We start from the raw sequence: 27,620 nt of genomic DNA on the forward strand, positions 1-27,620 counted from the left end.
ACAAAGGTCCGTCTAGTCAAGGCTATGGTTTTTCCAGTAGTCATGTATGGATCTGAGAGTTGGACTATAAAGAAAGCTGAGCACAGAAGAACTGATGCTTTTGAACTGTGGTGTTGGAAAAGACTCTTGAGAGTCCCTTGGACTGCAAGGAGATCAAACCAGTCCATCCTATAGGAGATCAGTCCTGAGTGTTCATTGGAAGGACTGATGTTGAAGCTGAAACTCCGATACTTTGGCCACCTGATACAAAGAGCTGGCTCATTGGAAAAGACCTTGATGCTGGGAAAGATTGAGGGCAGGAGGACAAGGGGATGACAGAGGATGAGATGGTTGGATAGCATCACCGACTCAATGGACATGGATTTGGGTGGACTCTGGGAGTTGATGTTGGACAGGGAGGCCTGGCGTGCTGCGGTTCATGGGGTCGCAAAGAGTTGGACACGACTGAGGGACTGAACTGAACTGAATGATGAAAATGGATCCAAAATGACTTCTCTACTGAAGCATAAAATTCCTATTTAGTCTTCAGGAATGGGCAGAACAAGTGAAATATAGACAACTGACAAGAAGAAAACCTCACTTTGGAACTTTCTGCATGACTGTTCTTAAGCCCTGCCCTTTTACTTGTTTTAATTTTGCTGTGAATTTATAAATAGTGAAGACCAAAGAAATAGAAGAAACATTTGAGAGCTTTATACCAAGAAATTTGCCTTGAAACCTGCTATTCTGGGAGGGGAAAGCATATCAAGTTCCTGTCTGTTTTTGTTTTGTTGGTTTTTTTTTAAGCAAGGTTTCTTATGTCCTTAGATTTTGAAGGATAAGACAAATATAAACTCATACCTGGAGACTATTTTTAGCAGCTGTGTAAGAATAATGAGATTTATAAATTAAGGGCTTTGTAATGTGGATGTTTTGCTACTAGAGTTGACTACTCAGAAGATCTTTTATAGCTCTTCAATGTTTTATTTTTGATCTATCACTTCAATGACATTATTTGACCGAACAGAAGTCCATCTGTCTTTCTAAGCTATGACTTGTTATGAACAGTATTTGCATTCACTGAGCAAATGTCCATGTATTATCGGGTTTAAGCAACATCATAGTGCCATCACTCAAGGAAGCTGAATGAGCTGAACATTGATATAGCTCTTCCCCCCATTTTTGAAATGTAACAAATACTTTTATGTTCCCCTCCCCCTTCCCCTTTCCCCTTCCGCTTTGGGGAAAATGTCAGGAACTAGATAGTTTAAGATGAGCAATTGAGGGGACTGAGAGATTGATCCACACAGAGCCTGGCTTCTTTGTGCTTCATCATAAGGCATTCTGTTGGCCAGCCTAATTAAGTACCCTTTTAACAAGAGAACCTCATGGAAATCCAGTTGGCAACTCAAGAGGTTCAGGAAGCAGGACCACAGAGGTTATAAACTCTGGGACCCTAGCCATGAGGTTGGATGCCTCACCTTGTTGAAAAGAGACACTGGGCCTACATGGCACAGCATGACTTTGTTCCTGCTTGGCTAAATTTCTCAACACCACAGTCAGCTAAGTCACCTACAGCGACTTTTGAAAAACACAGAGAGCACCTACCCAGAGGAAATGGTAGATTTGGAGTAAGCCATAGTAGACCTAATTCCTCTGATGGCTTTTTCAACAATAGACCTCATCAAACGACAGGAGATTCTTGGCACCAGCCCTCCCTGTTCTGCCATGATTCTGTGGACTCTGGTGCCTCTAAGGGAGCAGATGCTGGAATCACAGGGAACTGATTTGGTTGGCATGGCTCTTCTTGAGGTCATGATGGCATAAGCCAACATAGTGGGGGTGGCACAGAAAGCTATCACCACTGGGATGGCAGCTTCCACTCCCAGAAAGGCTGTACCTTTCAGGAAAAGCCACCTACAGATATTAGGGAAGAGAAGAAAGAAGATAAAGTGGAAAAATTGCAGTTTAAAGAGGAAGACTTTCCTTCTTTGAATCCAGAAGCTGGCAAACAGAATCAGCCATGCAGACCCATTGGGACACTTTCTGGAGTGTGGGAAAACCCACCTCGTGCCAAGCAGCCCTCCAAAATGCTAGTCATCAAAAAAAGTTTCCAAAAAAGATCTTGCTGCTGCCTTCTCAGCTGTACTCACCTAACCAGGATCTCACAAATGGAAGATGCAAATGGAAGCAAATCGTCAACCATGGTTCCAAGTGTTATAAGAACCTGGTTCCCAAGCCTGTACCACCTCCATCCAAGGCCAGTACGTGGAAAGCTAACAGAATGCAACACAAATCAGGATCCCTTTCCTCTAGTCGAGAGTCTGTTTTAGCAGTCCAATCTCTGTTAGCAAACCAGTAGTACTGGCTGTTGGTACAGTTTTAAGTTCTCCCAAAGAGAGCCCCGCCAGCACCACTCCTCTGATTGAGATCAGCTCCTCTCATCTGACCAAGTTGACCCGCCGAACTACTGACAGGAAGAGCGAGTTCTGGAAGACTCAGAGGATGACGGGAATGGAGACTTCTCAGAGAGCAGAGCCTTGACAAGTCAGAAGGTTTGGAGGACAACAGCACACCTGAACCAAAGGAAAATGGAGAGGAAGGCTGTCATCAGAATGGCCTTGCTCTCCCTATAGAAGAGGAAGGGGAGGTCCTCTCTCACTCTTTGGAAGCAGAGCACAGGTTACTGAACGCAATGGGATGGCAGGAATATTCTGAAAATTATGAGAACTGCCTTTCCCTCACAGACAATGATCTCAGAGAGTTCCACAGGAAGACAGAGCAGCTGAGAAGAAATAACTTTGGGGAAGAATGGCTTCTTGCAGAGTCAAAGTTCCAGCCTATTCTCCCCTTGGAGAAGCACTTGCAGAGCAGAGTTTGAGGACTCAGATATGCAGACAAGTAGCTGTGAAACATCTGATGATGATGCCTGGAAGTAGGCATATAAAATGCTCACAGTCAAATCTGACCCAGTAAACTCAGCTTGTGTGCTTAGGGGTTACACAGAAGAAATTGTTCTTTTCCTTTTCCTTTTCTTATGTTATTGTTGAATACTTCATGCACAAGGGAAATAAGCAAATCCTAAACAGAGAGCTAGCGATTGGCTTGTTAAGCTTTTGTTGTTGTTCCTCCGTTATCTGCTTAATAGAGAGAACTTTGTGTAGTGGGAAAGATTTTTAAAACACACACATACACAGTATAAATGGGGCAATGCACAGGCGGGAGCTGGCAGTGCAGAGAGGAGACACTGGTCTGCAGCAACAGCTTCTACTACCAGCCCTTGGGGTACTCACCCCTGTGCTCAAGCAATCATTGTCAATGACAAAGTGACTATTGAAGTTATAATTGTATTAATGCTAATAATTTGGATATTTTATTTTATTTCTGGCCACTCAGGTAATGTTAGCCCTTAGCCAAGCTTATGTGGCTTTTTCCCTTTTTTTTTTTTTTTTTCTTTCTGGGTACAGCTGTGAAATATTTGGATATAGGAAATGTGTTATTCTTGCAGCCTTGATATTCAGGGTGTATTTTAAAATATAAAATTTTGTGAGATTTCAAAGATTAAAATTTCAAAGATAAGATTATTTTGATAATGTTATTTACAGATTTAAAAGATGTGGTTTCACAAGTATGTTGAGGGAGAAAACTGCTGCATAAAATAACTAACTTGGAATAAATCTTTTGCATTAATAAAAAAATTAAAAATATGTAAATACTTATAAAAGTCAATACATTTTATGTTACATGATAAAGGAATAAGAGATGAAAGAAAACGTATTTTTGCTTAATATATGCTGGCTGCTGCTGCTGCTGCTAAGTCACTTCAGTCGTGTCCGACTCTGTAGGACCCCACAGACGGCAGCCCACCAGGCTCCCCCATCCCTGGGATTCTCCAGGCAAGAACACTGGAGTGGGTTGCCATTTCCTTCTCCAATGCATGAAAGTGAAAAGTAAAAGTGAAGTCGTGTCTGACTCTTAGCGACCCCATGGACTGCAGCCCACCAGTCTTCTCCATCCATGGGATTTTCCAGGCAAGAGTACTGGAGTGGGGTGCCATTGCCTTCTCCGTAATATATATGCTTACATATAGACAAATGTATTCATAACAAAATAAGGAGAATACACTCATGAAATTTCAGTCTGGTCACATGGTTGTAGCTGGTACTACTCTGATGCTTTGGTGATCCAAACTTTCATTTCTGAAAGGTCCGTTCCATTAGTAGTCCTTTCTGGGTCATCGTTCTTCATTGACCATAATTACAGAGCATGCCAATGCTGGGAGACGTTCCACAGGGTTTCCTTAATTCATACAGACTCTTCTTTACCTCCATTGTTGAGTGGTAGTCCAGTTGCTTTTTGTATTCAAGATCATTAACTACAGCCAATACCTTACCTCCCTTGTTTTCCTGTTGATTCAGAGGTACAAAGAACAAAAGTGGCCATGTAGCAGTTTTAATTCGAATTAAGGTATCACTGTTGTGTTTCCAGGTGAAAGCATTCTTCCCTCTGGGACTAAGACTTCTAGGCCAACACAGCTTAAAGTCAGGAAACAGGAAGCAAAAATTCTGCTAGTGGATCATTTGGGGTGATAGTTAAGATGCCACTTCTATTTCTACCCTCAATTCTAGGACCCATGAATTCTGACTTGGAGAAACAACATCATATGTTGGACAGTGATTTAGAGCCTGGCCTCAGACCTGAAAAATACTACCACTGTAATTGAGTGTTCAAAAGGCCATGCCACCATTCTATCAGGCCAGCAGCTTCAGTATGCTGGGGAACGAGTGAATTCCATGAGCCCAGGGGGCATTGTTGCAATACTTTTGCTGTGAAGTTAGTTCCTTGATCAGAAGTAGTGCTGAGTAGAAATACTATGATCATGGGTGAGTCATTCTGTCAGTCAGTGGATGGCAGTTCTGACAGAAGCATTACATATAGGGAAGGTAAATCTGAATCCACAGTGTCTATTCCAATAAGGAAACAACCCTGCCAACCCTTGATGGAAGCAGCCCAATGTAATCAACCTGTCCCCAGGTAGCTGGCTGATCATTCTGGAGAACAGTGCCATACCCTGGGCTCCTCTGGGCTGGAAGGCTAGGCACTCAGCAGTGGTGCAGCCAGGTTGAGGTTGGTGAGTGGAGGTCCACATCGCTAAACCCATCCTGCCACCATTATCACCTCGCTCATGAGCCCCGTGGGTGAAAAGGGGCATGGCTAGGAAAAAGGCTGACTAGTATCCACAGAATGGGTCATCCTCTCCACTTGGGCTATTAAAAACTGTTCCCTGCTGAGATCACCCTTGAGTGAACATCCACATGAGACACAAACCTCTTTCTTACCCATTCAGAGAGGTCTGGCTATTTCTTCTTCCAAGCAAATACACTCGCAAGTCTATTGCTCCTTTGTGACCTACAGGGTTTACGAAAGTAAGAGCTTTAGTCTGGGTGAATGTATTCAAGAAGATATCCACCCCAGTTTGACAGCAGTTGGGGGTGGCTACCATTACTTTATAGGGCCCCTCCATTTTGGTAATAGTTGGTCTTCCAGGGACCTCTATTTCCAGGTTTTAAGAAGAACTTAAACCCTGGGGTTTATTTTTGAAGAAAGTGACCCTCTGCTGTATATTTAGTGGGAGCTGGCAGTTGTCTTGTGGGCGTAGTCCTGGATTGCCTTCTGAACTTGTCCGTGATTAATAGTGTACTGCCATTATACAGGCTCAGTTTCTTATCTAGCAGCATGTCAGTGGTTAAAAAATAAAAATAAAAAAAGGCCTCCCATGAGTCATTTCAAGTGGGCTAAGCCTCAGACCCCTCATAGGGCTACACAGACGCTGAGGTGTGCAATAGGAAGCAAGGTCGTCCCGGGCTCATGAGTCTCTTGACAGAGCTCTGCTAAGATTTTCTTTAAAGGAGGGTTCACTGTCTCTACCTTCCCTGAAGACAGGGGTTGCCAAGAGGTATATCACTTGTAGTCTATCTCTAGGGCCCCTTTGAGCCCCTCTGTGATCTTGGGGTATAAAAGAATGCCCATTATTACCCTGGAGGGATTTGGGGACTATATTCTGGTATTGGGATCATTTGGATGAAATGTAACTGCCAGTCTCTCCCCCACTCCCACCCCAGGTATGTCCATCAGCAATGAACTGGCCCGAGTAACAAAGGGAGATTTGATGGGTCTGTGAGTTATTGGACTGAATGGGTCAGTGGGTTACTATATACACAGAAATCACAGGCAAAGGTTTCTTGTTTTACTGTTCTTTTAAGCCCTTTCTCTGAAAAAGCCTTTGGCCTCACGTTCCATAGTGCATCCTTCCCATGGTGGGTGGCGTCAGATAAGCTCTTGGTCTCCATTTTGGGGCCTCAGGGATTAGAACCTTACCCTCCTTTTTATACCAGCCTGTGTTTCCTTTCTGATAGCCACATTTCTTAGCATTTTCTTGTTCCTATGGAGGATTGTGGGGGAAGCTAGGGAGTTCACGGAAGGGTGGCCAATCCCCAGGGCCGTGACTTGCTCGGGTTCTTTCAGTGGAGCTGCTGCTTGTCAGTTCCACCAGCTTTGCTGTTTCCTTGGCTCACAAAAGATCCCTCCCTCTGGTAGCCCCTACAGTAAATTACTGCCTCCCAGGTCAGGAGCTGTACTGCTTCTAAAAGAGCCAGAATCAAATCTGTATGTTTTGTGGGGGTTTATATCTATTGGTTAACATTTCCCTTTTTTCCAAATGGCAGCATGAGCGTGTATCACGTATCATGTGAAACCCATATTTAGAATCAGTAAAACTATTTAATTTCTTATCCGTTTTCATTGCAAAGCCCTTAGTAATGCAGTTAGTTCAACCTTCTGGGCCAATGCCCAGCAGGGCCTTGTTTTCCATGACTTCATCTAGACTAACTGTGGTATACCCTGCCTTTCAGGTTCCCATTACTACAAAACTGCTCCTCTCAGTAAATCACTAGACCTCAAGGTTTCATCTAGAAGATCAGACTCACCAGAGTAAGTTTTTTCTATGGTCTCTACACACTGGTGTACAAAATCTCCACTTTCAACCACCTAACACAGAGTTGCCAGGTTCAGAGTTTGGCACACCTTAAGGCCAACAAAGGTCCGTCTAGTCAAGGCTATGGTTTTTCCTGTGGTCATGTATGGATGTGAGAGTTGGACTGTGAAGAAAGCTGAGAGCCAAAGAATTGATGCTTTTGAACTGTGGTGTTGGAGAAGACTCTTGAGAAACCCTTGGACTGCAAGGAGATCCAACCAGTCCATCCTAAAGGAGACCAGTCCTGGGTGTTCATGGGAAGGACTGATGCTAAAGCTGAAACTCCAATACTTTGGCCACCTCATGCGAAGAGTTGACTCATTGGAAAAGACTCTGATGCTGGGAGGGATTGAGGGCAGGAGGAGAAGGGGACGACAGAGGATGAGATGGCTGGATGGCATCACCGACTCGATGCACATGAGTTTGGGTGAAATCCGGGAGTTGGTGATGGACAGGGAGTCCTGGCATGCTGCGATTCATGGGGTCGCAAAGAGTTGGACACGACTGAGCGACTGAACTGAAGGTCATGTCAGACAAAGGAGCCTGGCATGCTGCAATTCATGAGGTCTCAGAGTCAGATATGACTTAGCAACTGAACAACAACAAGGTAATGCCGGGGTGTCCTTTAGGAGGGTCCAACATCTTGTTAGCCTTTCCCCAGTCAACTAATAATGTCCCTTAACTTCCAGCACAGAATGTACATGGTGAAGGTTAACACTCAGTGTTGTCACAGGGTGAGATTGGAAGCGTCATAACCAACAGGGCTGAGGCTATTACTGCCCACAGGCAGCCTGGCCATCCCAGGGCCACAGAGTCGAGTTGTGTCGAGAAGTTAAGTCCCTGGTGTCCAATTCAGCCCCAGATTTTGTGTCAGGACTCCTAGTTCTACCCCTTACCTCTCATGAACATACTGGGGGCTTGTCCAAATTCGGAAACCCCGGCACTGGTGCTCTGCTCAACTATCTTAAAGCTGCAAAAGCCCACAGGTGGTCCCTATTCATTGAAGGGGCTCTCTTTTGTCTCTTAAGAGCCTCATTATTGGGGTTTTGCTGGAAGGCCATAATTTGGAATCCAGATAGGATAGAATCCTGGGAAAGCCTTGGAGCTGCCAATGTGTGGTCAGAGAAGGTAATGCACTAATTGCTGTTTTTGATCAACAATCAGGACTCCTGCCCCTGGGGTCAAAACAAACCCTAAACACTGAGCCCCATGACTGTGAGATCTGAGCCATGGTTGGGGAGACATTATTTCTTCTTTCTGCCACAAAATTTAGAACCCTAACGGTATTTGGATCTAAATCCTGTTTTGTCTCACCATTTGTTGTTCAACTGCCAAGTTGGGTCCAACTCTTTGTGACCCCATGGACTGCAGCACCCCAGGCTTCCCTGTTCCTCACCATCTCCTGGAGTTTGCCCAAATTCACGTCCATTGAGTCAGTGATGCAATCCAACCATGTCATCCTCTGCCACCCTGTTCTCCTTTTGCCTTCAATTTTTTCCTGCTCTCAGGGTCCTTTCCAATGAGTCCCCTGTCACAGCAGGTGGCCAAAGTATTGGAACTTCAGCTTCAGCATCAGTCCTTCCAATGAGTACTCAGGATTGATTTCCTTTAAAATTGACTGGTTTGATCTCCTTGTAGTCCAAGGGACTCTCCAACAACACAGTTCAAAAGCATTAATACTTCAGCACTCTGTCTTCTTTATGGTCTAGCTCTCACATCCATACATGACTACTGGAAAGACCATACCTTTGAGTATATGGACCTTTGTTGGCAAAGTGATCTTTGCTTTTTAGCACACTGTTTAGTCTCACTAAATATCAATAAATCATCAATCTATGCATGAATTCCCTCATTTCCCTTGCTAACATGTTTCCAAAAAGGTGGACGCTATCCCAAAAACCATGCGGAAATACTGCCCAGGTATATTGGGTAGCCTCCAGGGCGTCAATGTCTTATTCAAAGACAAAAAGGTATGAGGAGTATGGATGTAGGGGAATAGAGAAAAATGCAGCTTTGAGGTCCAAAACAGAAATACTGAGTGTCCCCTGGCAGGCAGTTGGACAAGAGGGTGTGTGGGTTTGACACCACTGGGTGAATAGGAATGACAACCACATTTAGTGTTTGCAAGTCTTGCACAAACTGATATTCCTCATTAGGTTTATGAATGGGGAGGTCTGGGGTGTTGCAAGAGGATTGGCAGGGCTTAATGAGTCCATGTTTGAAAAATGTGATGAGCAGTGATTGTGTCCTCATCAGAGTCTCAGATTTAAAGATATGTCCTTCCAGGGGTATTTTTCCCCAGGCCTTAATCATTCTTATTGTGGGAGGGGGGGTAAGGGCAGGGGGAGCCAGGGGAGATCAGGGAAATGACACATTTTGCCATCCTGGAACCAAGGTATCACAAAATCCAAGATTTAATTGCTTTTAAATTTGAGGGGATGCCTGGGGAGTATCTTGATGAGCAGAAGGTGGTTCCCCAGGGGCTGCTAACAGATGCAGTCTCTGTTTGAATTCTCTACCTCCCTGGACTTCACCTTGTCCTAAGCACATCAGTTCAATTCAGTTCAGTCGCTCCATCGTGTCCGACTCTTAGTGACCCCATGAACTGCAGCATGCCAGGCCTCCCTGTCCATCACCAACTCCTGGAGTCCAGCCAAACCCATGTCCATTGTGTTGGTGATGCCATCCAACCATCTCATCCTCTGTCGTCCCCTTCTCCTCCTGTCCTCAATCTTTCCCAGCATCAGGATCTTTTCAAATGAGTCAGCTCTTCACATCAGTGGCCAAAGTATTGGAGTTTCAGCTTCAACATCAGTGCCTCCAATGAACACCCAAGACTGATCTCCTTTAGGATGGACTGGTTGGATCTCCTTGCAGTTCAAGGGTCTCTCAAGAGTCTTCTCCAACACCACAGTTCAAAAGCATCAATTCTTCTGCACTCAGCTTTCTTTATAGTCCAACTCTCAGATCTATACATGACTACTGGAAAAACCACAGCCTTGACTGCTGCTTCATTCGTGTCCGATTCTGTGCGACCCCATAGATGGCAGCTCACCAGGATCCCCTGTCCCTGGGATTCTCCAGGCAAGAACACTAGAGTGGGTTGCCATTTCCTTCTCCAGTGCATGAAAGTAAAAAGTGAAAGTGAAGTCGCTCAGTCATGTCCGACTCTTCGAGATGCCATGGACTGCAGCCTACCAGGCCCCTCTAACCATGGAATTTTCCAAGCAAGAGTACTGGCGTGGGGTGCCATCGCCTTCTCTGATAGCTTTGACTAGACAGACCTTTCTTGGCAAAGTAACGTCTCTGCTTTTTAATATGCTGTCTAACTTTCCTTCCAAGGAGAAAGCGTCTTTTAATTTCATGGCTGCAATCACCATCAGCAGTGATTTTGGAGCCCAGAAAAATAAAGTCTGACACTGTTTCCACTGTTTCCCCATCTATTTGCCATGAAGTGATGGGACCAGACACCATGATCTTAGTTTTCTGAATGTTGAGCTTTAAACCAACTTTTTCATTCTCCTCTTTCACTTTCCTCAAGAGGCTCTTCAGTTCTTCTTCACTTTCTGCTGTTAGAGTGGTGTCATCTGCATATCTGAGGTTATTGATATTTCTCCCGCAATCTTGATTCCAGCTTGTGCTTCTTCCAGCCCAGGATTTCTCATTATGTACTCTGCATAGAAATTGATGCATAGAAGTTAAATAAGCAGGGTGACAATATACAGCCTTGACACACTCCTTGTCCGATTTGGAACCAATCTGTTGTTCCATGTCCAGTTCTAACTGTTGCTTCCTGACCTGCATACAGGTTTCCCAAGAGGCAGGTCAGGTGGTCTGGTATTCCCATCTCTTTCAGAATTTCCCACAGTTTGTTGTGATCCACACAGTCAAAGGCTTTGGCATAGTCAATAAAGCAGAAATACATGTTTTTTTCTGGAACTCTCTTGCTTTTTCGATGATCCAGCAGATGTTGGCAATTTGATCTCTGGGTTTTCTGCCTTTTCTAAAACCAGCTCGAACATCTGGAAGTTCACAGTTCACATATTGCTGAAGCCTGGCTTGGAGAATTTTGAGCATTACTTTACTAGCGGGTGAGATGAGTGGAGTTGTGCAATTGTTTGAGCATTCTTTGGCATTGCCTTTCTTTGGGATTGGAATGAAAACTGACCTTTTCCAGTCCTGTGGCCACTGCTGAGTTTTCCAAATTTGCTGACATATTAAGTGCAGCACTCTCACAGCATCGTCCTCATACTAGCTCCTAATTGATTTAGCAAATCTCTCCAGAGAAGAGGGTCAGAGCATTCTGCCATATACAAAAAGGAGTGAGTAATAATAATAGACCCGATTCTGCAGGCAAGGGGAGATGTATATTGCCTTACCATTGGCCATCTATCAGCTACCATCACAGTGCAATTAGGGTTGGAGATGGGGCCAGCCAGCCAAGCCAGAACAGAGCAGGAGGCTCCAGTGTTAACAAAAATTAATTTCTGCTTCCCACCACATCGCAAGTGACCCACAGCTCCTCTGGAGTCATGAGGATGGATCAAGTGGGATGTGGACCTGGAGAGGCACTCTGGCCCCATCAGACGGTGTGCAGGAATCTCTCATAGGAGAGATTTGCTAGAAGGACATCCCTCCTTACAGTGCCCTCCCTTTCAACAAAAGACATGCTGCTTTGGGCCCAGACAGCTTACATTGAGTCAGCTTTCTTGGTCCTCCAGGGTCCCCTTGAGGTCATGGGAGAATCAATACAGTCAAAAGCTTTTTTTAAAATTAGTCTCATATCTTTTCTGGCCTCTTCTGTGAAGTATTGCTTATTATGGACCTTGAAGTCCTCCTCTACCAAGGTTGACAACAGGGTTCGTGGCCCAGCCTCAAGCTTTTCTAATGTTTTCCAGATGTCAGGAGTGGCCTGGGAGATAAAATGCATAGCCAATAGCAACCTCCCTTCTGCCGACTCAGGGTCTGGGTGAATGTCCTTCCTGAAGTCCCTGTCACCTGGCTCAGGAAGACGGCCAGGTTTTCATCTTTTTCCTGTGTAATCTCTCAGACCTTATAATTTAAAGCCTTCGCTATACGCCTTTTCATGGTTTCCGACACACAAGTAGCATAATGTCTCCTCCCAGCCTGCCTACATTGTCTTCATAGTCCCAGCATGAGTCATGTTCGGGGTTCATCCCCACCTGCCTGATAAGTTTGGTGGCACTGACTGGTGGCAAGCAGGCTATCTGAGGGTCTCCTGGCATTTCTCAGTCTCTGCTCCTTTTCATCACGGGTACAACAGGGGGCCAGAGTAACCATGATGTCCTGCCAGGTGAAAGAGAATGTCAACCCCAGCCTGGTCAGTTCATCCTTAAACTTGTCAGGGTTCTTTGAGAAGGGGACACGCCCTTGAGTCGTCACTCGACTCCCAGCAGCTGGGAGTCTTCTACTTCCCAGAAGAATTAAAAGGCCTTGTGGGGTGGAGGTGGGGGCTGTCTTTGAGCTCAATTAGAGCCTCCCTGGGGAAAGCTCTGGAGGCTCCAATTTGGGAGGGTTCTGATTTGACAAGGTAAGACGGAAGGCTGGGGGGGGGGGGGGTGGGGCTGAAGGCAGTGATGAAAGGAAAAAAATGGGGGCCTGAAAAGGGGGTTTGAGGGGCCAATGGCTCGTTGCCGGTTGAAAGACTGGGGTCCCTGAGAAGGTCTGGCTCCGAGTCTCTTGGGGGCAGCACAGGAACAGAAGGTCCTCACTCAACGACAGGAACCCTTCAGTCAGGCCTCTCGATAAAGTCTCATAAAGAGGGCACATACTCGACCTCCCTCCATTTTTGAGACTTCTTACTAAATTGGTCCAACTGCAAACTGGTGTCCAAGTTTAAAGGATCCCCCATGCTAGGGCCACGTCTCCTGGTCACCTGAGGCACGTTGGTGTCAGGCTGCATTGCAAAAGAAAATCAGGGTGTTTTTTTTTTTTTTTTTTTTTTAACTGTCTCCACAATCTTCTATTGTTGAGAATGCAGCCCTGAGGAGAATTTGTGGGGATTCCCTGGGCATTTTCTATGTTTCCATATAAGCCTGGAGGCTAACAATGAGAGACCCTGGGAACTCGAGGCCTGGTATAACCACCAAGGGGATCACAGAATTCCCTCCTCAGAGTCAGACACACAGACAAGGGGTTTCCATGATGAAGGGGATGGGAGTGTAGGCATGAGGTCCAAGGGAGAGGAAAAGAGGGATAAAATAATGACTAAAAAGGGAAAAGAGACAGAGAGATTGCCTTTTCCACTCACCCCCTACAGATGTCTATTCAGGCACCCACCCCGGGGCTTCCAGAAAGGGCCAGCGAAGGAGGAGCACCCCACCCACTGCCTGCCAGGTCATCGAGCCCAGAATCCAGCCAGTTGTACCGTTGTGAAAGTGAAAGTGTTAGTCGCTCAGTAGTGTCCCATTCTTTGAGACCCAGTGGACTGCAGCCCACCAGGCTCCTCTATCCACGGAATTCTCCAGGCAAGAATACTGGAGTGGGTTTGCCATTTCCTTCTCCAGGGGATCTTCCCCACCCAGGGATCAAACTCTGGTCTCCCGCATTGCAGGCAGATTCTTTACCAACTGAGCCTCCAGGGAAGCTTGTACATTGTGTGTGGGACTCACGCCTATGCATACAACACAGAAATCTGCCGCTTCAGCCCTTTCCCTCGGGGCTTCTCTCTCCAGCAGGAAAATAAAGATGAGGATATTGGGACGATCGGACTTCTGGCCACGACATGATACGAGGTGATTCCCCTATCACCCTCATGAATCTCTGGTCAGGAAGAGCCCCCAAGGCTGTGTGCTGTGAGGCAAACCTCTCCCACCTCTGCTGGTCACGGTCTAAATGAGCCACTGGTGGCCAGAGGGAGCTGGTCCCACAAGCTGAGAGGAGTGATGCGGTAGCCGACCACGGTCCGACCTCTCGGAAGGACAGGACAAAAGGAGAGGATGGAGAGGGGACAGTAGCAGCTGTCAGAAGGAAGGGGCAAAGGGGAGAAGGAAGTGTTGTCTGAATGAGGGTCCTGAGGCCCCCAGGGGCCAGGAAGGCAGACTTACCAAACATGGGGACAGTTAGGATTTTGGTCCTCTTGTGTCTTGCTCATAATTTGCTCCAACTGGGCATGCACTCAGTTATTTTTAGTCCATGCTCCATTACTCTGGGAGAAAATTTAACTGCCACTGTTTACATTGATGATACTTTTAGAGTAGCTCATGATTTTGGAATGTTGTGGAAGCAACCTGGTTTCCTTACTTCTAACAGAAATACAATTTTAAACAGCCCTAAATTCACCAATTATTAGATGCAATACTTTAAGCCTGCCACTTCAGCTATTATGATGACTCTGGCGAATCCTAAACTTGACTCTCTGGGACTGAAGGGAATAACTTTGCTGGCATTTCTGCAAGGAATTAAAGGGCAACAGCTGCCAAACTTCTGTCATGGTCCAAAGGGATAGTTCTCCAAAAGAAAACAGAAAAACTGACTAGAGAAGCTCAACAAGTGGCCTCAAAAGAAAAAATAAAAAAGGAAAATGTAGGTTAAAAGTTAAACAATTGTTCTTGTGATAAAAAGAGAAATCTCTGGTTTAGACCCATTTATTCCTTCTCAGATCCAGATTTCCAGTTTCACTACCTGCTCTGCAATAATGGATTGAACACTATTTTCTCCGTCAGTGAAGGCAATGGTAAGACTAGCCAGCAGAGGGCACCAGAGGCACATTGAAGGAAGAACAGACTCCGCCCACGTGCCGTGTTTGGCTTTTTTCCCTGCTGCACAGGGCGTGAGCAGCGGCGGCCTAAGAAGACATCCAATGATGCTTTATCCCAGGTGCTCACGCTATCAGAGTATGTCTCCCTTAGGTGATCTCGCTGGCCTCCCTGGGTCCAGTAACCACATTCTTGGATCCTACTGATACCGCATCATGGACTTCAGGTCTTGCTCCTGCCGGCACCACCTCCACAGACTTTGTACAACCCCTGCAACGGTTGTGGTTTACCCACACCGACCCTGATTCAGGCACCGTACACTCCAGCTCGCACATGAAGTGGCATTGGTTCTCTCAGCAGCACCAGCTGGAGTTATGTTTTCTGCTTTTCTCCATGTCTGTGGACCACCTCTGGCCCAAGCCATCAAGTAGGTAGAAATTACACCTTCTCCAATGAGGTCTGAACCTCAGCCTTGGGAGAGTGGCCACTATTCCAAGCGTATCCTTCCTTGGGTAGTTTCCCTCAGACCTAAGATACCTGTTGAGTTCTCATGATATCTTTATAATGGCTCTCCAATGGAGTATATTATTAAACTACCTATTTAAATTACTGTGTAATCCCTGATCTCCTGATTGGACCCGGACAAATATAAGGCCACACGCACGAGCTAGAGGAGGAACACCACTGCTCCTGTGCTGAATGACACAGGAGTCCAACTCTACGACTTGGCAGACCGTAATGAGCAGTTCAAATGGATGGCCACCTGGTGTCCCATGGTAAAATATTCCATCTCTACTAGACCCCAGTAACACACCATTTCTCAAAAAATGCATAAAAATTAGGTTCATGACTTTGAAAAGAACCTTTGCAAGTAAGTGGCCCTGATGCTTTTGCTTCCTTTAAAGTATTACTCGCTCAGTCATGTCTGACTTTTTGCAATCCCATGGATTGTAGCCCGCCAGGTTCCTCTGTCCACGGGATTCTCCAGGCAAGAATACTGGAGTGGGTTGCCGTGCCCTCCTCCAGAGGATCTTTCCAACCAGGGATTGAACCCCAGTCTCCTATATTGCAGGCAGATTCTTTACTGTCTAGGCCACCAGGGAAGCCCTTAGCTTCATGGTAAACCTCCTCTTGGTAAACAGGAATCTGAACACACTAAAGCAGGTACACAGCTTTGAAAGAGGAGAAGTGGTAACAAGAGAAAGACTGGATTCAACAACTCCTGAGTAAATGCCACTAGGACAAGTCATAGGCTAGCTGAAATCCATGAAGGAGGAAGGAGGAAAGTGGGGGAGAGCTTCAGGTCAACTGAAAGAGCAGAAAGGAAAAGGGATACTCTCTCTGCTGGGGTCTTGAGACACAACTGGCAGGCTCTCAGGGCTTTGTGGGGTGAGGGTCTTTGACTGCTTTTAGCTGACTCAGAGTCTTTTTCAAGTTAGATACAGCGGAAGTTGAAACTGAAAATACAGAGAAAACACCAGACATAATTAGGGTGATTCAGGTGCAGATGATTTATTATTTCACAATTTAAACCCTCAGCACTGACAACAGAGGGGACATAGAAACATGCTTGTTGTTTTTTTTTTGTTTGTTTGTTTTTTCCTTCTTGGTTTAGGCCAGTTTCTGGTGATTTATTTGGTACTATCCTCTCTATAGGGCAAGACTGTCAGTGACTGTTGCTATAAGGGAAAACAAGATAAAGCACAAAATGAAATAACAGTGTTACTATTTTTTTGAGCCCACATATTTCTAATACAAGCAATTTATTTAAAAGGCATGGAAACTGAAGAGAGAGGATCAAGTAAATAATAATCAATTCCAGAAAAAATCATCTGTTAACTCAGCTGCAAATAGTCTTAGTCTTATGTCTTCCTAAAATATCCTAAGTGCTTATTTATCAATTTTTGGTAACTATTTAGGTCAATAAAGCAAAGTGCCTCTAAAATTCCATTCTAAGTATATAAACTGATTTTAGTTTAGAACAAAAAAGAAAGAGATACAATATTTCTAAGTACAATCACATTCTATAAAGGATAAAAACACAAACACACATGAACACACCTGTCTATACATCAATATATTGAAATAATTTAACAATGATCATCCTGGGTGCTAATATTAATTGTTAGTTTTTATTGTTTTGAATAGTTTTAAAGGAATATTTAGATTTTCATGAAAGGACACACTAAAAAATACCCCACCAATAGTCTTCAACAATGACAAGGACATCAAAAACAAAAAACTTAAAAACTAATCAGAGCCAAGAGGAGCCAAAGGAAACATTAAACAAAAAATAATGATGTCTCATGAATGGACTCTGGGCCAGAAGAAGGACATCTATTAAAAGCTAAGAAAATATGAATACAGTATGGACCTTAGTTAATAATAATATATTAAATTGCCTTATCAATTGTAGCTTATCAACTAATATTAGATGGTAATAATAGAGAAGACTGAGTGTAAAATATATGGAAAGTTGTACTCTTTTCTCAATTTTTCTGTAAACTGAAAATGTTTCAATGCAATAAAGCTTCTTTGGAATAAAAAAATGCATGAATGTTTATTACTTGTTACTACTATAATAAGCAGAATGATTTGCATACACAATCATGTACAATTTATTGAATAAATCAAGAGAGGGGAGTAATGGCAAGATACAGGCATTGCAAGCTCTCTGGACAGAAAAGGATCTTACTCTCATTAAAATCTAAGGTAATCCTTCAGAATTATGATTAATGGAAATGCTTAAGCATAAAATAAAGTCAAAATGTTTGTTGTAAAACTCAGCACAAAACTAAAAATGATAAAATATTTTTGGAGCCAAGAAAATAATGTTTAAAAAACAAGAATTAATTAACAGTAGGCTAGATCTAACATTCAAACGTAACAGAAAAATCAGTGGAGAGAGTTAAGAGAAGGTAAAAATACACTCAGCATTTCTTAAAATAAATAGAGCCTCAAAAGTGCCTCTAATCCGTTACTATTAATATTATATTACATATTTGTCTTTCTATGCATTCTCATTAAAGAAAGAGCTCATTACGGAGAACAAGATGGCAGAGAAGTAAGTGGACTGTGGAGTACATCTCTCTCCACGGATACATGAGGAATACACCTTCAGACACAGAAGTGCATGCAGGACACCAGCTGAGAGTGGACAGGAGTCCCAGACCAGAGGAAAAGAATAGATGCACACAAAACTCAGTAGGACAAGGAACTGGGGGGAAAACAGGAGTGTGAGTAGGACTGGACCTGCCCTCTGCAGGCGGGGGAACTGAAGCAGGCGTCCACTCCCCACATCATCGGGGCAACTGTCTGAGTCAGAGGAAAAACACTTAAGGCTGAGAGTAAAACAGCCAATCTGTGGCAGCCTAAATGGAATGAGTCTCAGACAGTCCTTGCCGCAGCCATACATACCCTGGACAGGGACGCAGGTCCCCTGGAAGGGGCAGCAGCTGCAAGCTGAAGTTTAGGGATTGTGGAGAAATCCCAGGGCAAGGGCTGCTGTTGACTGCAGAGAGACGGATTGAGAGGATGTGAGGGAGGAGATTGTGGTGGGAAAAGCCTGTGGAGGAAAGCCAGGCAGCCATGGAAGCAAGGCAATATGGCTGAGTCACGTGTAGGGGGTGGAGCCATCACCACGGCCTCTCTCTCTGCACACGCCTGCATCAGCAGCTGGACAATAGAGAGGCTGGCCTTCAAACACCTGACACACTGAACTACAGAGTAGGACCCCACACAGGGTGCCCCTTTAAGTGACTGATGTGCAAGACCACACAGTAGGACCCCAGCCAGGGGGGCCCCTCTGTGTGCCTGACACACCGAACAATAGAGAAGGACCCCGAGTAAGGGAGCCCTCTAAGTGCCTGAATGGGAGGAGATATGAAGAAAAGCTGGCCAAAGAGGCCTTCTGATCCCCAGCTACAAGAGGCTCGGAAAAGACTCTGATAGAGCCATAACTCCTGTGGTGGAGGCAGTCCATGTCCCTGCACACTTGGCACCACCAGGGTCCCTGCAAGCCAAGCAGCTGTGCCAACTTCATGCTCAACCCTCACTGGGGCAGAGCTGACACAGGCAAAAATGTCCTGCCTTTATACACACAGGGTCATTTAGGTCTGTCCAACTCTTGCAACCCTGTGGACTGTGGCCTGTCAGGCTTCCAGGGAAGGATACTGGAGCATATTGGCCAATACTGGTTGCCATACCCTTCTAGAGCACTATATTTCATGCTGCCCTGGCTGCCAACTCCCCTGAGTCCCCGGTGCTGCCAGAGCCCCTGCAACCCAAGCAGCTGTACCACGTCCACACCTGGCCCTCACTGGGCCAGACCCAAGTCCTCCAGGGCAGCCTCAGGAGCAAACCCCAGTGGACGACCCACATGCAGAGATGGAAAGAAAACCACAGTTGAAACCCAGGGGCAGTGTGGCTAAGGAAGAAGACCCAAACCCCTCCCACCAGCTGTACAAGCTGCACATTAAATCCGCATGATCAACTAGGCAGACTCTGTGTCTATGGAACATATATAAAAGGACATTGAGAGCTCCCACAAAAGAAAACACACTAGTTCTGACAGCTGTGGACATTGGAGGCAAGAACACACAGGACTGGAGCAGATTAGAATCTGAGCTGCCCCCACAGCAAGTCCAGAGACCAGCACAGTGTTGGAGGGCATCCTAGGGAGGTGAGGTGGACTGTGACTCCCAGCGAGGGAAAGGACGCAGACAGCAGTGACTCAAGAAGAACATTTATTATTCTTGTGTTTTGACTTGTTCTGTAGACTCTTTTGGATTTTTTTTTTTACTTTTTTGTTTTTTCTATTTTTTCCTGTCCCACCACCTCCCCCCATTGTAGTTGTCGATTTTATTGGCAATATGAAATCTAATTAAGCTTTTGACTTTTATTTTTCTCTTTCTCAGTCACATTTTTTGTTCCTATAAACTTCTGCCTCTACACTGGACTTTTGGAAATCTATGGAGATTTCCTTTTTTTTTTTTCTTTTTTTTTCCTCTATTTTAATTTTAATTTTTAACTTTTTAAAAACCTATTATTATTTTTTCCATATTTATTCCTTTGTTTGCTTTTCCTACTGTTCTTTTTTCCTTGCAGTTAATCTTTAATGTATATAAATCTTTTTTCTGTAGCTCTATTTAACTTTGCATATCTATTCTTTATTTATTTATTTATTTCCGTTACTCTCAAAATATTTGTTACTTTTGTTTTCATTGCTTTATTCCCCACTTGACACCTTGCTTTAGTTTTGTTTTCCAGTTTATGCTTTAGTTAGTTTCTTTTTTGGAGAAGGCAATGGCACCCCACTCCAGCACTCTTGCCTGGAAAATCCCATGGATGGAGGAGCCTGGTAGGCTGCAGTCCATGGGGTCGCTAAGAGTCGGACATGACTGGGCGACTTCACTTTCACTTTTCACTTTGATGCATTGGAGGAGGAAATGGCAACCCACTCCAGTGTTCTTGCCTGGAGAATCCCAGGGACGGTGGGGCCTGGTGGGCTGCCGTCTATGGGGTCGCACAGAGTTGGACACGACTGAAGCGACTTAGCAGCAGCAGTAGTTTCATTTTTAACTGGTAGATACAATTTTTTATTTCCTTTGTTCAATGGGTCAATCTATTGTCTTATTTTTGTTGGACTGTTTTGATTTTGCTTATGAGTCTATATGTGTATGTGTATATGCAGTCACACTTTTTATTGTTATTATAAACCGCTGCCTCTATGTTGGGTTTTGCAGTTCTGTGGAGTTTTCCTTTTTCTTTCTTTTTTTTTTTTTCTGCTTCTTCCTTTTTTTTTTTTCTTTTCTTTTTCTTTTAATTTTATTAAACCTACTATATTTTTCTCCATTTATTCTTTTCTTTGCTTTTCCTACTGTTCTCTTCCCCTTGCAGTTAATCTTTAATGTATATAAATCTTCTTTATCTACCTCTATTTAACTTGCATATCTATTCTTTCTTCCTCTCAACATGTTTATTAGTTTTGTTTTCATTGCTTTATTCCCCACTTGGCACCTTGCTTTAGTTTGTTTCACAGTTTGTGCTTTAGTTAGTTTTGTTCTTAACTGGTAGATATAATTTTTGGTTTCTTTTGTTAGGCAGGTCAATCTACTATATTTTATTTTTGTTGGATTGTTTTGATTTTACTAATGAGTGTATATGTATAGGTATATATATCATTATTTTAATTATTATTTGCCTGATTTTGTAACTGACATTTGTCTGAGGTTCATCTTTGGCTTCTCATTTTGGGTATTTGTTTTAGTCTCACTTAATGCCATAACAAACCACTTGTGGAATCTTCGTTCCTGACCAGAGATCAAGCCCTGAGCCACTGGAGTGGGAACACTGACTCCAAGACCCTAGACTACCAGAGAACTAACCATCAGTTCAGTTGCTCAGTCATGTCCGACTCTTTGCGACCCCATGAATTGCAGCACGCCAGGCCTCCCTGTCCATCACCAATTCCCAGAGTTCACTCAAACTCATGTCCATAGAGTCGGTGATGCCATCCAGCCATCTCATCTTCTGTCATCCCCTTCTCCTCCTGCCCCCAATCCCTCCCAGCATCAGAGTCTTTTCCAATGAGTCAACTCTTCACATGAGGTGGCCAAAGTATTGGAATTTCAGCTTAGCATCGTTCCTTCTAAAGAACACCCAGGACCGATCTCCTTTAGAATGGATTGGTTGGATCAGCTTGCAGTCCAAGGGACTCTCAAGAGTCTTTTCCAACACCACAGTTCAAGGGCATCAATTCTTCGGCACTCAGCTTTCTTCACAGTCCAACTGTCACATCCATTCATGACTACTGGAAAAACCATTGCCTTGACTAGACGGACCTTTGTTGGCAAAGTAATGTCTCTGCTTTTGAACATGCTATCTAGGTTGGTCATAACATTCCTTCCAAGGAGTAAGCGTCTTTTAATTTCATGGCTGCAATCATCATCTGCAGTGATTTTGGAGCCCCCCAAAATAAAATCTGACACTGTTTCCACTGTTTCCCCATCTATTTCCCATGAAGTGATGAGACCAGATGCCATGATCTTAGTTTTCTGAATGTTGAGCTTCAAGCCACCTTTTTCACTCTCCACTTTCAATTTCATCAAGGGGCATACAAAGTTAATCAAATAGTGAGAACTCACACAAAGGAAACCACTTGAGTAGAAGACCTGGCATCACCCAACCACCAGTAGCACCCTGCACAGGTGGTGCTAAACAAACAAAACAAAAATACAAATCCAGTCATCAGCAGATAGGATTACCACCTCACTCAGCCTTGACCATCAGAGGGGGACAAAAAAAAAAAAAAAAAAAAAAATAGCAGAACTCTCACCCTAATCAGGGCTTACACAAACTACTGGACCATACTTAGGAGGGCAGAAACCAAATGTAAGAAAGAATTCAAACTTGAAGGCTAGAAAAGGAGATCTCAAACACAGTACCTTTTTTAAAAAGTAATGAAAAGGCCAAGAAATACTACACAATTGTAGGAACAAACTAGAAACACAGAAGTCCAAATAAATTAAGAGGAAATAGGCAAGCTATCTGAAAAAGAATTCAGAATAATGATAGTAAAGATGATCAAAAACCTTGAAAACAGAATGGAGAAAATGCAAGAATCAATTAACAACAGCCTAGAAGAATTAAAGAATAAACATGCAGAGACAAACAATACAATGACTGAAATTAAAAATACTCTAGAAGAAATCAGTAGCAGAATATCTATGGCAGAACCAATCAGTGAGCTAGAAGATAAAATGATGGAAACAACTTCTGAAGAGCAAAATAAAGTAAAAGAGTGAAAAGAACTGAGGATAGTCCCAAAGAGCTCTAGGACAATACCAAACACACCAAGGTTCGAATTATATGGGTCCCAGAAAAAGAAGAGAACAAGAAAGGTTATGAGAAAATTTTTGAAGAGATTATAGTTGAAATTTTCCCCAACATGGAAAAGGAAATAGTCAATCAAGTCAAAGAGGCACAAAGAGTCCCATACAGGATAAACTCAAAGAGAAACATGCCAAGAAACCTACTCATCAAACTTACAAAGACTAAGAGAATATTAAAAGCAGCAAGGAAAAATCAACAAGTAACATACAAGGGAACCCCCATACGCTTAACAGCCGATCTTTCAGCAGAAACTCTGCAGGCCAGAAGGGAATGGCAGGATATATTTAAAGTACTGAATGGGAAAAATCTACAACCAAGATTACTGTACCTGCAAGGATCTCATTCAAAATTGATGGAGAAATAAAAAGTTTTTCAGACAAGCAAAAGTTAGGAGAATTCAGTGCAACTAAACCAGCTTTAAAAACAAATGTTAAATGGACTTATATAGTCAAGAAATACAACAGAAGAAAAAAGACCTACAAAATCAACCCCAAACAATTAAGAAATGGCAACAGGAACATATATATCAATAATTACTTTAAAGTAACTGGATTAAATGCTCCAACCAAAAGACACAGACTGGCTGAATGGATACAAAAACAAGACCCATATATATGCTGTCTACAAGAAACTCACTTCAGACCTAAAGACACATATGGACTGAAAGTGAGAGGATGGAAAAATATATTCCATGCAAATGGGAAGCAAAAGAAAGCAGGAGTAGCAATCCTCACATCAGACATAATAGACCTTAAAATAAAGATTACAGAAGATAAGGAAGGACCTACATAATGACCAAGGGATCAATCCAAGAGGGAGACATAACAATTATAAATATCAATGCACCCAACACAGGAGCACCTCAATACATAAGACAAACACTAACAGATATAAAAGGAGAAATTGACAGTAACACAATAACAGTAGGAAACTTTAACAGCCCACTCACACCAATGGACAGATCATCAAAACAGAAAATTAATAAGGGAACACAAGTCTTAAAGGATACATTAGATGAGATGGATCTCACTGATATCTTCAGGACATTCCATCCAAATGCAGAAGAATAAGCCTTCTTCTCAAGGCCACATAAAACATTCTCCAGGATAGATCACATCTTGGGTCACAAATCAAACCTCAGTGAATTTAAGAAAATTGAAGTTATATCAAGCATCTTCTCTGACCACAACGCTATAAGACTAGATATCAATTTACAAGAAAAAAACTGTAAGAAGCACAAACACATGGAGATTAAACAGCACGTTTCTAAATAACCAACAGGTTACTGAAGAAATCAAAAGGGAAATCAAAATATTTCTAGAAACAAATGACAATGAAAACATGACAACTCAAAACCTATGGGATGCAGCAAAAACAGTTCTAAGAGGTAAGTTTATAACAATATAATCCTACTCAAGAAACAAGAAAAACATCGAACAGACAACCTAAGTTTACATCTAAAACAACTGGGAAAAGAAGAACTAAAAGACCCAAAAATTAATTGAAGGAAAGATATCATAAAGATCTGAGCAGAACTAAATGAAAAAGAAATTTAAAAAAAACATACTAAAATTAATAAAAATAAAAGCTGGTTCTTTGAGAAGATAAACAAAATTGACAAAACTTTAGCCAGACTCATCAAGAAAAAAGAAGAATCAGGATGGGGAACACGTGTACACCCGTGGTGGATGCATGTTGATGTATGGCAAAACCAATACAATATTGTAAAGTCAAAAAAAAAAAAGAATCAAATCAACAAAATTAGAAATGAAAAAGGAGACGTTACAACAGACAATGCAGAAATACAAAGGATTATAAGAGACTATTATGAACAACTATATATAAAATGGATAACCTGAAAGATATGGACAGATTCTTAGAAAAGTTCAATCTTCCAAGATTGAACCAGGAAGAAGTAGATACTATGAACAACCCAATTATAAGCACTGAAATTGAAGCTGTGATCAAAAATCTCCCCAAAAACAAAAGCCCAGGACCAGATGGCTTCACAAGAGAATTCTATCATTCAGAGAAGAGCTAGTACCTATCCTTCTAAAACTCTTTCAAATAATTGCAGAGGAAGGAACAATTCCAAACTCATTCTACAAGGCCACCCACCATCACCCTAATACCAAAACCAGAGACAACACAAAAAAAGAAAACCACAGGCCAATATCACTGATGAACATAGATGCAAAAGTCCTCAACAAAATTTTAGCAAACAGAATTCAGCAACACATCAAAAAGCTCCTACACCATGAACAAGTTGGGTTTATTCCAGGAATGCAAGGATTCTTCAGTATACACAATTCAATGTGATACACTAAATTAACAAACTGAAAGATAAAAACCATACGATCATCTCAATAGACGCAGAAAAGGCCTTTGACAAAATTCAGCACCCATTTATGATGAAAACTCTTCAAAGAACAGGCATAGAAGGAACCTATCTCAACACAGTGAAGACCATATAGATAAGCCTACAGCAAACATTATTCTCAATGGTGAAGAACTGAAAGCATTCCCCCTAAGATCAAGAACAACACAAGGGTGTCCACTGTCACCACTATTATTCAACATAGTTCTGGAAGTCCTAACTACAGCAATTAGAGAAGGAAAAAATAAATAAATAAAAGGAATCCAAATCAGGAAAGAAGAAGTAAAGCTCTCACTGTTTGCAGATGACATGATACTGTACATGGAAAACCCTGAAGATAGTATCATAAAATTACTAGAGCTAATCAGTGAATTTAGCAAAGTTGCAGGATATAAAATCAATACACAGAAATCACTTGCAGTTCTATATACTAACAATCTATCAGATTGATAGAAAAATCAATTTTCTGAAAAATCAGAAAGAGAAATTAAGGAATCGATCCCATTCATCACTGCAACAAAAAGAATTAAATATATAGGAATAAACTTACCCACAGAAAATTATAACACACTAATGAAAGAAATCAAAGATTACATAAACGGATGTGTTCCTGGGTAGGAAGAATCAATATTGTGAAAATGACTATACTACCAAATGCAATCGACAGATTCAATGCAATCCCTATCAAATTACCAATGGCATTTTTCACAGAACTAGAACTAAAAAATTCACAATTCACATGGAAACACAAAAGACCCTGAATAGCCAAAGCAGTCTTGAGAAAGAATGGAGCTGGAGGAAACAACCTTCCTGACTTCAGATTATACTACAAAGCTACAGTCATCAAGACAGTATGGAACTGGCACATAAACAGAAATATAGACCAACAGAACAAGATAGAAAGCCCAGAAATATACCCATGCACCTATGGGTACTTTATATTTGACAAAAGAGGCAAGAATATGCGATGGGGCAAAGACAGCCTCTTCGATAAATGATGCTGGGAAAACTGGACAGCTACATGTAAAAGAATAAAACACCCCATACACAAAGATAAACTCAAAATTGATTAAAGACCCAAATGTAAGACCAGAAACTATAAAACTCTTAGAGGAAAACAAAGGCAGATCACTCGATGACATAAATCAAAGCAAGATTCTCTATGACCCCCTACAAAAATCTGTAAAGCAACTGTCCTTGAATTAAAAAATAAATTAATTAACAAAAAAAGAAAGAGCTCATTACTAAAGGACAAGTGGAAAATTAAGAAAATTTAACATGATAGTGAAAGAAAATAAAATTTAAGATATACTAAGACTTAGAAAGCATATCACTCAGTGTCCAAATGATTAAAAATAACTAACTTAAAAATGTTACAGCTTGATACAGATAGATAGTGATCATTACAACCAGGTAATTTGGCAGTCAAAAAACAAGAGTGTACACATTATATTTATGCTTTGATCAACCTCCATTCTAGGAATTTACACTGAGGTTATAATTGGATAATTATTCCAAAATGTATATCTATATAAGGATGTTTATTACAGTGTAAAGATTCATAATAATGGATTTCTAAAATGTTATTTTTCATTTTTAGGCTAAATACTATTTGTCACAAAATGATGATATAGGCCTAGATTTTAAGATATAAAAGTTTCCCATAATTAGTCTCCAAGTAAGAAAAAGGGGTATAAATAAGTGGCTTTATATTATTTCTTTATAAAAATTATTAAGGATATATATATACCTATTACATGGAAGTTAATGGAAGTTTTCTGTGGGTATTGTGATGAGAAATTTATTTTTAATTCATATACCTACCAATGTATTTTGGATATTTTAATAAATATTTGATCATCGCTAAAAATCAGAAGGGGAAGCTCAGGTGGTGCTAGTGGTAGAGAACCAGCTCACAAATGTAAGAGACATAGAGTCACCAGTTCAATCCCTGGGTCAGGAAGATCCCCTGGAGGAGGGAATGGCAACCCACTCCAGTATTCTTGCCTGGAGAATCCCATGGACAGAGAAACCTGGTGGGCTACAGTCCATAGGATCAGACATGACTGAAGCGACTAAGCACCCATGCACGTATATTCTGTAGGTTTTGGCTTTTTGAAAATAAAAATCTCTATATTTTACTTCATTGCTTCTGCTGCTGTTAAGTCCCTTCAGTAGTGTCCAACTCTGTGCGACCTCATAGACAGCAGTCCACCAGGCTCCCCCGTCCCTGGGATTCTCCAGGCAAGAACACTTGAGTGGGTTGCCATTTCCTTCTCCAATGCATGGAAGTGAAAAGTCAAAGTGAAGTCGCTCAGTCATGTCTGACTCTTAGCGACCCCTTGGACTGCAGCCTACCAGGCTCCTCCATCCATGGGATTCTCCAGGCAAGAGTACTGGAGTGGGTTGCCATTGCCTTCTCCAATTCATTCCTAGTTAGTTCTAAAGTTTATTTGGTTATCCCTATTTTCCCTTTACATGAATTTCAGAATCTTTTTCTACATTTTCTCTACCCCCGTACATAAAAAGTATTATGAATGAGTTTATGTTAAATATACTGAAGCCTACCCAGGAGGCCCTAGTGGTAAAGAATTCACCTGCCAATACAAGAGACTTGAGA

At 42.5% G+C, this 27,620-nt stretch overlaps 1 protein-coding gene and 1 pseudogene across 1 annotated transcript in view; one reads left to right on the top strand and one right to left on the bottom strand.

The window, feature by feature from the left end:
* The first annotated feature begins 1,453 nt into the window (after positions 1–1,453).
* On the top strand, positions 1,454–2,918 carry LOC129644601 (vasculin-like protein 1; annotated as a pseudogene).
* Positions 2,919–4,223: 1,305 nt separating this feature from the next.
* The window catches only part of LOC129644378 (disintegrin and metalloproteinase domain-containing protein 5-like), a 166,720-nt gene continuing 143,323 nt past the window's right edge, over positions 4,224–27,620 (bottom strand). The window contains exons 21-24 of the mRNA XM_055570041.1: positions 14,657–14,819; positions 6,358–6,421; positions 5,319–5,388; positions 4,224–4,500 (exon numbers count right to left, since the gene is read on the bottom strand). Coding sequence (XP_055426016.1) covers positions 4,224–4,500; positions 5,319–5,388; positions 6,358–6,421; positions 14,657–14,819 — 574 coding nt within the window. The remainder of the gene's footprint in view (positions 4,501–5,318; positions 5,389–6,357; positions 6,422–14,656; positions 14,820–27,620) is intronic.

This window comes from Bubalus kerabau, chromosome 2 (assembly GCF_029407905.1).
Source record: "Bubalus kerabau isolate K-KA32 ecotype Philippines breed swamp buffalo chromosome 2, PCC_UOA_SB_1v2, whole genome shotgun sequence".
Taxonomy (NCBI): Eukaryota; Metazoa; Chordata; class Mammalia; order Artiodactyla; family Bovidae; genus Bubalus; species Bubalus kerabau.